The 13,595-nt window shown below is 31.6% G+C and overlaps 1 protein-coding gene across 3 annotated transcripts in view; it reads left to right on the plus strand.

The window, feature by feature from the left end:
• CSMD3 (CUB and Sushi multiple domains 3) overlaps positions 1 to 13,595 on the plus strand; it is a 1,111,380-nt gene that overhangs the window by 742,812 nt on the left and 354,973 nt on the right. For all 3 annotated transcript variants that reach the window (XM_069466068.1, XM_069466069.1, XM_069466070.1), the window contains 2 exons: positions 1,562 to 1,750; positions 9,465 to 9,581. In XM_069466068.1, the coding sequence (XP_069322169.1) occupies positions 1,562 to 1,750; positions 9,465 to 9,581 (306 nt within the window). The remainder of the gene's footprint in view (positions 1 to 1,561; positions 1,751 to 9,464; positions 9,582 to 13,595) is intronic.

Below are 13,595 nucleotides of genomic sequence, written 5' to 3' on the forward strand. Positions count from 1 at the left end.
AGGGGGACAACTGAAGGTATTCCTGGAGAAGAAAGAAATCATAAAACTAGTGAAGATACCTACCTGATTGATGAAGAATGAACATTGGAAGATAATGGAAATTAATAAAGTAGAGTCTAATTTGGGAATCTTGAATTTCAGGGCAATGACTTTGAATATGGTCCCATTAGCAATAGGGTATAAAAACAATGAAATAACATATTTTAGGGATACGTATGTCCAAAATTTTGTGTAGAATAGATTGGACATGAAAGATGTTGAAGACACGCCAGACATTATTGTTTGTTTCATAGACTTAAATCTTTGGATAGAGTAAGGGAAATAATAAATGACATTATGCTTTTCAATAAGCATAGATTTCCAATGTATTTTGTGGAGGAAAAAAAGAAGGATTCAAAGATGAATGAGATTTACAATGTGTTGGGTGCCTAAAAAAACAGTGGTCACACTGAGAAGAGAAATCTAACAGATAAAAATAGTTGTATTAAAGATAAAATTGGCTCTGTTATGTTTTAGTTTCTTATTTAAGAAAAGCATTTGAATGAAACGAATATGATTAACAAATATACTTAAAACATACAATTTACTTCTTTAAAATTAAACTTCTATTTTGTACTATTTTGTTTAGCTTCATTTTTAAATTGGGTAGCTAATACCAATAAATTTTTTTATGTGATTAAGATAATTATATAATTTTGAAAATGCTAATTACTATATTTTTGGAATATAGAAACAGTAGTTGTCCAGTGTTTAAATTTCCCATTGAGAAGAATAAGACCATAATTTTTTACGCTTTATACAAGTGATTCTCAACTGGGGACATTTTTGATTATCATGAATTGAGAACTGCTACTGGCATTTAGCAGGTTGAGGCCAAGGATGTTTCTAAACATACTCCACAGTACAGGACACCCCACAACAAAGAATTATCTAGTTCAAAACACTAATAGTGCCAAGGTTGATAAACCATGTCTTATTAAAGAAGAAATATTGTTATGGTATGATCTCAGCTATGGATTATAAATTGCAAAGAAGTTTATCATGAGAAAATACCAAAATACCCTATAGACTATTAAAAACACCAGCAGGTAGACGATAGAGAACTTGTACTGTTCTGTTTTACTTGGAAAGATTTTGGTGTTCATATTTTCATATATTGCAAAATACTTCTCTTTATTCTTTTGGTGATTGAGGAAATTTTTGTATAATACTTAGAACTGTGTCTAGAATATAATAAGTTCAAGAAATACTAATTACTGCTATGATTATTATTGTGTACATATATATGTATTTATGTAAATTTATAACAACACAAAGTTTCATAGATAATTATGCATGTTCATCATGTTCTTATATAACTAAATCACCTGAATTTGACCTTTACTGGTAGGAAATGACACAACATATTTGTTAAATAAATTGTGTTTTCTTTTAAATGAAGCTATGAGTATACTTATTTGTGAAAATCATCACTCACAATTGTCTGAAGAAATAGGAATCATTTTCAGCAAATGTCAATCCTATCAAGCTTACTCTTTATTTTATTCCCATTGTTTCCCAGGTGTTACAGTGAACACATATTCTTGCTTGGATCCTGGCATACCTGTACATGGCCGTCGCTATGGTCATGATTTCTCCATTGGATCTACTGTTTCATTTAGCTGTGATCCAGGGTACAGGTTGAGCCATGAAGAGCCCCTTTTATGTGAAAAAAACCACTGGTGGAGTCATCCACTCCCAACTTGTGATGGTAAGAATTCATTGAACATGCAAAATACACTGATTTATAAACAAAAAAAATCAATATTGTCTTTATGAAATGTGGGGTTTAACATAATTATAAATCTTTTATATTTCTAAAAGATTATATTGAATTTTGGCAATTTTATGTTATCAAACCATTAATAAAATAAAGAATATTGATAATCAGCCAAACTTAACTTATGCCTAAAGATGCTATGTATATGTGTGTATGTGTGTAGACATATATATACACATATCTCCTGTACATGTATATTTTCTAAATGTGCTTATATAATCATTTTAATTACATATTGTAGACCCTTTAACAAAATGGCATTGGAAATTGCCAAATTGGTGTTAGATGAATGCACTGAAAAAATGTAACATTTGCTTCCTGACCTGAAAGGCAACATATACTAGTCCAAATGAATGCCCAGCCCATTCCTCAAAATTCTGAGTAGCTACACAGTACCATGGCAGTTTGCCCAAACTTCCTTGTGGTGGCAAGCTCCTAGTTATAATAAATAGTATACCAGTGTTCTTTGCTGCTGCTTTACTTTTATGAGAATAAGTTCAAGATGCTTCATTTTTCAGGAAATAAGTGAAAATACCACGGAAGAAACTGGTTCCCCTAAGATTGGGAAGTGCTTTCTTACTTGCTTTGTCAAAAAAACACACTCAGTATAAATCTATGCATTATTTAATATGGGCTTAATTTCTATTTATAGCACTATTTCCAACTTGCATACTTATTCTTTTTTAAGGAGAAAGATTACATTTGTCATTTTGTGATTAAATTTTCAAGTACTGCCAATGCCATCATTTTTGTTAGGAACAGCTTTAGGCCAGTTTGTTTTTATAACAGGGTTTAAGCAAATCAACACATCTTCCTCATATTTGGTACAGTACAATTTGTAATAGCCAGCGTTCTTGTTATTGTAACTGACAGAAGCCCAACTCTAACTGATTTTAAAAAATAAAAGCAGAAATTGTTCAACTATTCAAATCTTAGAAAATGCAAGGTGACATATTTCTCATTGCTAATTATAAGCATGAATTAAAACCTTTTCAAGGATCTCTCTATCTTCCATTTAGACTTTTTACTTTGTATTTGCATAAATCTCTTCAATTGTAGCCTGGCTTTTTCCATGTGGGGAACTGACGGTAGAAAATACAGTCTCAGGAAAAAGTTTGTAGTGTTGTAGCTTCAGCATCACAGAAGAATGAGAGCCCTTCCTTGTTCCTATTAGAAAAATCCCAAGAAAGGTATCTGATTGGTCCATACCTGAACACTTACTGTAGTAAAGGAGGAGGGTCAATTACAATTTACCTTGTCCAGATCATGTGCCCATCCATCCCGATGGTTGAGACATATAATAGTGGTATAAAGGTATTATATTTTCCAGGACCTGATAAAGCTACAGGGTTGTCATGAGTAACAAGCATTCACCATTAAAGAGAGGCATGGAGGCAATATTATCCCAAGAAGCAGAAAGATAAAATATAATGTCCGAGTAAACCAACACATTTAACTTGTATTAATAATAAAAGCAAGTATATCCAGTTTTCTGAGAAGCATCACAGGCCCTCATCATCTTTCACAAATGCAACTGCCATCAACTTTAAATTTAATTTCTGACTTTTTCAATCCAACTTTCATCTTTCACACTAATGTTATTTTATGTTACACTTTATGTCAAAAATATTTAATTTTTTTTTATTGGTTGGAGATAAAAACTCAAATTACTAATCATAATCCTTAACCATGTAGAATCCATCCTTTCCAGTTCTGTCCCATCTAGCATTCTTACAATGAATCTGTTTCTGAAAGATCAAATCATGTTACTTTGAATCTCCATTTTGATCTGTCCTCCTCTTTTGTGTTCCCCTTTCACCCTGAGTACAACTGGGCAAGGGTTGAATTATATTTGTTTTTTAAATGTCTGAGCTTTGTATAAATCAGCTATAACAAGCTTAACAATTTTCCATTGACTTGAACCCAATTCACCTATCCTATCTCCTAGTAAAATGATTTGATAAGGCCTTTCCTCCAATCTAAACTTTTTCCCCAGTGGCAACTAATTTCAATTTCCTTGGGTAAAAGGGGGTGAAATAAATAAGCTGAATTTCTTTCCCTTATCCAAGAAGGTAAACTTGATTGGCTTAGATTGCCTAGATGCTTGTATATAGTGTGCTTCACTCTAACACGCATAAGGTCTGTGGTGTGTTTACAGCCCACGATTAGCTAATTCACAAAACAAACCAGACAATGAGGTATGATGGTAATAATAATGACAGCTAACATTTATTGAGTGTTTACCATGTGCTAGTACTGCTACAGATACTTTACATATATTAACTCATTTTATCTTCAAAATAACTACATGAAATAAGTGCTATTATGACCACCACTTACAGATGAGAAAACTAATGCAAAAAATAAGTACCTTGCTCTGTGTCATTCCACCAGTTAATGGCAGAGTCAGAATTCAAACCCAAGCAGCCTAAATCCACATTCTAGGTACAAGTCTACCACTACACTGTTTCCCATCCACGTTCTTCACAACAGGAAAATTCTTTAAAATGAAAGATCAATGATTTGTTATTCTTTTCTCAGTGATGTCACATACAAAAGGATTTTATATAAAAAATACATACAGCTATTTAAATAGTTTATAGATGCTGTAGACTGCTTGAAATGAGTGACTGAAAATAGGACATTACCCTTTTTGCTATCAGTTATACCATGTGAAAAGAGTAATTTGAATTTAATTCTATTTGCTGTATATATACTTAGGTTTCTGAGTAAAAGTTGATTCTTTCTAAATTCATCTTTCACTATGGATTGAGGAATCTTGAACCTTGAACCAGAAATTCTTCTGCACTATTTTGTAATTTTGATACATCATGTTTTTATTATTTACTTCTTAAGTGGATCTGTTTGCTTCCCCCTTTGCCCTGTTTACACCATTTTGTGTTGGCATCTGAATTTTGCCCTCAAATTATCTCATTTTCATTATAAACAATATGGCTATCTTATTTTGGGGGAAATATAGCACTAAACATGTTATATGATTCAGAGTCATCCAATCCATTAGAGGCAGAAGCCAAAATTTAACTGAGTAAACTTAAACCTCATTGTTTCCCTTATTTATTCCATGTTATTTAAATATTTGAGTGCATAGGCTAATGTATCAAAAGAATATCTGAATTGTGATTTAGGATCCAAGAGTTCAAGATAAGCACGTGTGTATAGAACCCAAATATAAACAGTCTCAGATAAGAGTATAGTGTTTAAGATGGGGAGACCTGGAAATAGGAAAAGAAAAGCATTAAGATTAAAAACAGCAAACAAACCAACCAAAAATCATAATAGGATTACTAATAGGTGGATATTTACATGCTCCATTGCAATACCCAAAGTGTTTTGATAGATCATGGTCTAAAAATTGTCTATTTAGATATAGACAGGTCAGCACTAGCAGATGTGTACCACTACCAAGGACAAGGTGTAAATTTACAGATCTGAGCAATTGTATTCAAGGGCTTAGCTTTGGGAGAGACTTCACTATTTCAAAACTCTAATGGATACTTACGTGAAAAGGCAGTGATCATATGCAGCAAAAATCAGGGAGAAAAAATCTACTAGCCAAGATTACTGTGTATCTGGCTAATTACTCTCACTGGTATTTTGAGAGCAGTCACTCTGACTGCTTATGGTACTGCTGATCTTTATCCTTTAGGTGCTTTTCTTTGCCAGCTGTTTGCTCTCATATAAAGTAACTAGGTTTTCATGTATACATTTAATCATTTCTGAGTTCTCCAAGCCATTAGAGGCAGAAGACAAAATTGAACTTGATTCAACTTGAGATTCATTTGATATACAATATGTCTATTTCCCATTCACTAGAACATATAATCCTATTATGTCTGTTACAAAAATGGCCATATCCCTAAAGACACATGGAATCAATTAGTAAGGTTGTTGAAATAAACTGGAATTCCTTCAGAAGAGGTAATATATAATAAAACTAGAGATCCATGGCATACTTTTTAGATACTTTTGTTCTAATGAAGTTTGCTATATGAATGGCCCATATATTCTCTTGAACTTACTTAAATCTCAGCGTTACATTTTTAACTAAGAAATTTTTGTAACAGTCTCTATACCACTATATCTATTATAGTACATTTGAATTTCATTCTCTATCTGATTTAAAAAATATCACATTTAAAAACCTATTCTTTTATTCATCTTAATAATTTAGGTCTTTCATGATTGATTCTAATAAGCTATTGATTTCCTCTTATACGTTCTTATTCTAATAGGAGTAGTTTTTAGATAAGCAAACATCATCAGTATGAAAGAATATTCAGTAATGAATTAACCACTTTTAGAATTAATCCATCTCAAACAAGCTTCCTATTTAGCATTAGCATCTGTCACTGTGCAATCTCTTGTAATTGCTCAAAAAGCTGACAATATAAAGCAAATACAATTTAAAACGTTTGCAATGTAAAATAATCTCATTTAGAAAAGTAAAGGATTTCATCAGGTTGATGAAAATGATGAGGCTGAGGATCATGGTGGAAACTGTTTCAATCACACATGAAGCCCCTGGCACATGAGAATACAGAAGAGATAGATAAATTAAAGAACAAAGACAAGGGTGCTGACACATTAGGTGTTAGATGCTTTAAAAGATGGTGATTTCCAATGAGTGCATTGCACACCGTTTGGGGAATGGTAACACTTGAAGGTGCTGACTCGGGAAGGGGTGGGGTGGGGGGGGGAGGGACATATACCTACATGATGGGTGCAACGCGCACTACCTGGGGAACGGACACGCCTGGAGCTCTGACTTGGGGGGAAAGGCGGTACATGGGTAACGTATGTAACCTGCAATTCTGTATCCCCCATAACAATAAGATGAAAAAAAAATAAAATAAAAAGAAGATGGTGATTTCAAGATGAAAGCATCAAGTGAATCTCTGAGAAAATAAATGATGTCCTTGAAATGATTTTTATATACATTGACCATTTTAGGGAAATGCTACTATGTCAAACATTAGAGAAGAACATCATAGTTGGCTTTTTTATAGTTTTTGTTTAAAATCATAACTCTTAATGTGAAAAAAATCAACACTTGATTGAAGAGTTTGGTTAAGATGATGGACTCTGGAATGAGATTGCTTGAGTTCTCTCTGTACTTGGTTTCTCATCTGTAAACTGTGAATAATTACAGTACTTTTCTCATAGGGCTGGTTGTGGAGGTTAAGTGAGTTAATAGAAATAAATTCTGCAGAACAGTACCAGTCACACTCTAAGTTCAATACAAGTGGTTAGTACTGTTTTTGCCAAGAATTAATGAATAGTTGTAATTCTATCCTAAGTTTTATTAGATATAAGATAAAGTTTATGTATTTTTATATTTTTAGTTTCACCTCTCAAAAGAAAGATGCTTAAATTACACTCTTTCCCCACTATTTTCTATGAAATTCCATCTTTAAATCAATTACCCTCAAGGCCTATATCCATTACTAATTATTCTCAAATAACAAAATCTCTACTGTGTCATAAAAATGTATTCTGTATTTTGCCATCTGATTATAGTCAAGGTAATGTGACTGTCCATTACTAATATATTAGTTGTTGACCATTCATTCCTCTTAAATTTCTAAATGTGTTAGTGTTATACAACTGTATTTATTTACCTGAAGAATGCCCCTTTAACCTCCCACCTTCTTTATTTAACCTCCCACCTTCTTTACAGGTATATAGTGATAGCTTACAGACAGAAAATTTCCAAAAAACGCTCCAAGTTAAAAAGTGGGATATTTGATAAAATAGCTTTATTTAAAAGAATACTGATATACAAAAAAGCTTTCTCTCTACTCCCTATACACACACACAAATATATACACACACATACATGCATAGGAGCACATAGGTGATGTACTTCCTAAAAGTTTTGCATCTGTCTTTTTTTTGTTACTTTTTTGTGTTTTTATCTTAATTTAACTCTCTCAATTTTCATTCTTCTGTTCACCGAGAAGTTTTATTGTAGCTGAATGAAATGTAGGCCTTTCAAATAGAAATTGTTGGTTTTAATTCAATAAAGCATTTTCACTCATATTTCACTCAACAAATTTCATATCTTATATTATTGGCTTTTTGTTTGACTCTCAAAATGGAACATAAAATATATATTAAGAATAAATGAACACATGTAAAAATAATATAATAAAAAAATAAATAGTTCTCTGGCAATAAACCAAATGAATTTCAACAAAAGTAAAAATAACAGATCAAATTAGCCACACCATTATCAGCAACATATAGTGGAAATGGTACATCTTTCTCTTACATTGATCACAATAGTACAATACGGCTATTTAAAACTTTGAAAGGAAATTGAAAAATTCAGTAAGAATGATTGCCAATGAAAGACTGTGCCGGTTCTAAATAGGAGTCTAGTTTACCAAATCATGCATATTATTATAATATTTTTTTAATAAGTGTATTTGGAAGCATGAGCTTATCTTGGTCTCAGGAAGATGCCTTAAAAGACAACTTTTCAAGAGAGGTACTAGTCAAGGCCTTAGGTGGAGTGAAAGAAGTAACAAAGGGAGGAGTGGTTTTAAATTTTGTATGAATATATAAATACAAGCCTGCATGCTTATGTACTGCTAAGAACTGCAGACTCACTATTTGTAGTCAGGTAATGTAAAATAGCAGCCAGATTGTCTCACCTCTTTTCATACTCAGCATTGCTGCTTTGAAAAAATCATGGAAGAAAATGAGGCCAAAACTCACTTTTCTAGTGTCCCAGGAAATTTGAGCAAGGATCAAAGTAGACAATGTTTTCATGATTCTTACTGCCCTTGCCTATGTCCTAGAGACATGGCCTTTCCAAGTGAAATAGAAATCATCTGCTTCCACTAGAATAAAAATTCTTACTAGGCCATATGTTTGTCTTTTCTAATTTTATTATTGATAAAATTGTCTGGCATACCATAAGCACTGACAGTTATTAAATATGGTAGAACACATTGTAAGCTATGATTTGTTCTCAAAGAAACGAATATTGAATCAAATTTTAATTTTTTACTTCAGATTATAAACATTTATTTTTATTATCTTGGGATATTTACTTATAACTGTGTATCCCCTCAAAAATTCCTCTTTGTTCATGATATTTATCAGAGAAATGCAGAAGTACAGAAGCAGCCTTCAAATCTTTCACAGCTTACTTCACTATTTTAAAAGGAATACTATAAAGAATGATACATATCCCTTTAGGAATCTATAAGAAACAATTTTACATAATTAACAATTTGTTTTCTTAGTGCTTGATAAGAAGGACTGCAAAACAATTAATTGCTCATGTTTAATTTACCACCAATTTATGCAAATGCTGCTTATAATTAGAAATGTGTAAGTACGTACTTCAAACGCGGAAAGTTGAGCTATGTGCTCTTGGAACCAATACTAATTCTCAGATGCTGTTAAATATCTTTTTCTTCTCTAGTGCTGCAATGGATGATATGACTTCCTAGTATTGGAAGAGGTATTTACACACATCTGTTTTTACCAGGAAGTAGCTTGGGCAAAGATAATGGGACTCATTCTATTTCAAGAGAGGAGATAAGAGCTTTTGTTCAGCCTCTGCCTCTCTAACTGTGACTGATCATATGACTGTATTTCTTTATATTTTCAGCATTATGTGGAGGAGATGTTAGAGGGCCTAGTGGAACAATCTTATCACCTGGTTACCCAGAATTTTATCCAAATTCTCTGAATTGTACATGGACTGTTGATGTAACCCATGGAAAAGGTAAATTGCTTTATGCAATAATAACTGGGCTATCTTCTGAATTTTCTTTGAGTCTATTTTTATTTCATTGTCCCTTACAATGTCATTTTGCATGAGCAAAAACATATCAGTACTAAAATATGCTAAAACAAAATTTAATTTGAGTAACTGAATCAGAGGATTATATTTACTTTTCTATTGTATTATAATATGCTTATGTTTTATCAGAATGGTGATATAAAACATTTATTTTCTTTTGATATAATAAACTAATGTTATTTGGAATTTTCGTATCAACAAAACCTCAAACAAATGGCTTATCTCTGGCATAGTGTCAAGAAGTTGATTTCAGAAGTTCAAAGAGAAATATGAAGATGCTCTTAAATGCTGAGCCAATTGTAAAGCAAATAGTACAGTTTATATACACAAATGTTTATGTTTATTTATTACAATTATATTCCCTATATAAATTTATAACCATTCTTTAATACCTGTTTTTCAAATTCTCCAGTACAGACCTGCTGATATATATGCCTCACATAATTAAAATGGAGTGTAAAGTTGCACTGTCCATATGGTAAATGTTTATAAATGCCCTTTTACAAATAAACAAATAAGTAAAAGTACTTCTGGTTCATTCATGCAATACAACCAAACTAGTAAATTTAACAATGTGGTTGATCAAAGTAACAACTTACCAATGGTAAATTGACCATTTTAATAAATCAAAACTAAAATTAATTAAAATTATGTACCTGGAAATCCCCATGGGCCAATCATTAAAAGAGCTAATGTATTCATTTTAAAATCTGGTTTTGAACACCGGTGTTACTTTTAGCTATATTTTTATGTTATATTATTGAGTTTTACTTTTATATTGTATTTATTGATTTTATTGTAGAATATCTAAAAAAATTGAAAACAAAAAACTCTTACCTATGAGAAGATGCTGTTACAATTTTCAAAATAAAAGCTTGTGCTTCATAAACTTAAATGTATTAATTTCACAAATGAAGTTTACCTTTGATAAAATTGTACATCATTTTATTGGGGAGTAAGTGTTATATAAGAATAGTTATAGTTAGATTTTTACAGTGAATTAAATGTTATTGAGGGGAAAAAATGATGTTAAAATGAGTATTCTGGCATTTAACAGCAGAGAAAAGAGGTAGAAGACTTTGCAAACTGTGATTTTTGTTATTCTCCATAATAGAAGACTCTTTGCTGTAAGTTAATCAAAGTGTCTTATTATTCTAGTGTGTAATAGATTAATCGAGTTTAAAATAAGCTCCCTAATATTACAGAAGAAAATGGAGGGCTACATACTGCTTGCTATGTAAATAGAAGTTTAATTAACACTTAAGGTTTTGCATCTTCACAGGTTGCAAGTGTTAATTAAATCTGTATTTACATGGTAAGAAATGCAAATTTAGATGTCTTTCTTTCAAGAGCCAAGGAAGTTTGTTTGAAGTACTATTCCAAATTGTAGGCAAAGTTATATGAAGGATAATCTCTTAAAGTTGGAAGAAATCATCAAGGTAACATAGTCTAACCTCTTAGCACACGAGTTTCTTTCTATAGTGTTCCAGAAACATGATGAACTGGCCTGATGTGGATAATTCTGTTGATGGGAAACGTACTCTTTGGGAAAACCTGGTCAATTTTTGTGTATATTTAATTGTTCTAAAATTCTTCTGCAGCTGTTATCCCTGATCTGCTCTCTGAAGCTACACACACAAAAAAAACAACCTAATCCTTGCTCCAACCTTAAGCTTTTAAAACATACCAACTCACCATGCTGGGACCACCATGTTTTTCATGCCCTCCATCCCCAGACCCTTATTCCATCTTTTATTCCTAAACACTCCTAGTTCCTTCAATTCTTCATCATAAGGTAATATTTTCATTTTCATCACCATACTAGTCATCTTTCCCTGGTTGCATTACTGTTTATTGATATTCAGGGATATCAATATCTCTTTAAAAATGTGGTTTTCTAAAGGTAAACATACTCTAGTATAGTTTAATACTATAAATTATTTCCATTAATGAAGTCTATATTTGCTTTCATTAACTTTTTTGTTGTCATGTTGTAATACTAATATACTAAAGAGTATGTAGTCATCTAAATTATCTTTTTAGATTATTGAGACTTTACAGTTAAGCCCAATTCTTAAAATTCTATAATTATGCAATTGATTTTTTTCTATCTTTGATGCAAACTTTTATATATTCTCCTGTTATATCTCATCATATTAGTTTGATTCAGAGATCCTGTGAGATTATTTTGAAATGATTTACATCTCATTTATAATTACATTATACAGTCAGAATGTTCTTATATAAGCATGATCATTAGCACTTTAAGGATTTATAAGATTCTTAACAAAGATAGATCTAGGTATCTAAGTATTTAAGTAGTAAAAATCTTCAAATGCACCATCAGTAATCTCTTCATCACTTAACATTAAGTAAAGGTTTTTGAACACATATAATTGTCCTTTGACAAAGCATAGGCCAAGCTTATAAATGTATAGATTAGGAAAAAAAAAAAATAAGTCAAATGGAAACGTCAAGTTAATAGTTGGTGGCATAACTGTAACTTAAACCTAGATATTTGTGCTATTTTGACATTAAAAAGTACAAATCTTTTCATATGTATCTGTAACATACATTACCTTAATAAGGCATCTTGAATTACCATTCTTATGAGAAGACATTACAATGTTGAAACCATTGACTTTTTCTCACTACCCTGTTGGAATTGCGCGTCCTTTCTTGTCATCTTCTTTTCTCAAAATGTCTATCTCAGGGATGCTCCTCCACAAACTTCTCACTATTAAAGGTCATTGCCTTCAGAACCCTCTACTGAGCCCTCTGAAAAATTAGTTACGTCTATTTCTATGCTCTTATGTTGACTTGTATTAGCCAATTTTATAAAACTTAGCAGAATGCTTGAAATTTTGGCTTATGTATCTTTTCCCTCAGATCATAAGTTACTTACAATCTTCTAAATATATATATTCCATAATGCCTAGAATATAATAGTTTTTCAGTATCATTTTCTAATCTGGATTAACTGATCTTCAGCACAACTTTTAAGTTCTTAAATTGTTTTGCAGTAGTAAAAACAAATACTATTGTTTAATACATAATTAGATAAAGATAAACTTCCTTTTATAAAGGAGCTGGCCAGGTCTAAGTTACATGAAAAATATTAGCTCTCATTTTGGAAAATTGAAAAACAACAATAACTGTTACTGAACACTTCCTCTGTGCCAGCCTCTGGGCCAAGTCATTTCCATATGTCATTTAAAGCATAAGACAACTCTATCAAAACCCCATTTTACAGATGGAGAAAGTGAGGCTCAGAAAGGTAATACTTGACAGAGGCCTTGTTGGAACCACTATATAATGAAATTTTAAATTAATTAATTCAGTGTATATCAGGAAAAGCACATTTCTTAAAAAATATAAATTGTATACATAATGATCTCTTGCTTGTCTGTTTTCAGTCAACTCTCCTACTGTGTATTTTTCTTAGCTTTACTCTATAGCAGAAATAAGACTGACTTATCTGAACTTTCCACTCTTATGTTACTTTGTCAATTTAGATAACAGGTCATCTACATGGCAATGCATCTTCTTCTTATCATATCAACACCCCTTTCTCCTTTCATCTGTCTAATATCAATATCAATTTTATACTAAAGAACATTTGAAAAACTGACTCAATTTCTGAATCCCCTTTAAAAGGGCTCTGGTATTCCTGCCCATTGTGGAGAAAGAAAAAAAAAAACCGTTATATTTTGAAAATAGAGTTTGAAAATAATATCTTGTACATTTCAAATCTGTTCCAAATCTGAAATCACTGGTCCATTAGGCAATAATAACCTTGTTTTGTCATTGCTTGTGTTCTCAGTTTATTTGTCTTTGTCCCATTTTATAACACTTTTTTTTTTTTTTTAAACAATAGGACCTTTAAGAATTTCCAGCATCTGGAACTAAAATGCAAATGAATAAAGAATGCTACTT

Source organism: Eulemur rufifrons, chromosome 3, assembly GCF_041146395.1.
Source record: "Eulemur rufifrons isolate Redbay chromosome 3, OSU_ERuf_1, whole genome shotgun sequence".
Taxonomy (NCBI): domain Eukaryota; kingdom Metazoa; phylum Chordata; class Mammalia; order Primates; family Lemuridae; genus Eulemur; species Eulemur rufifrons.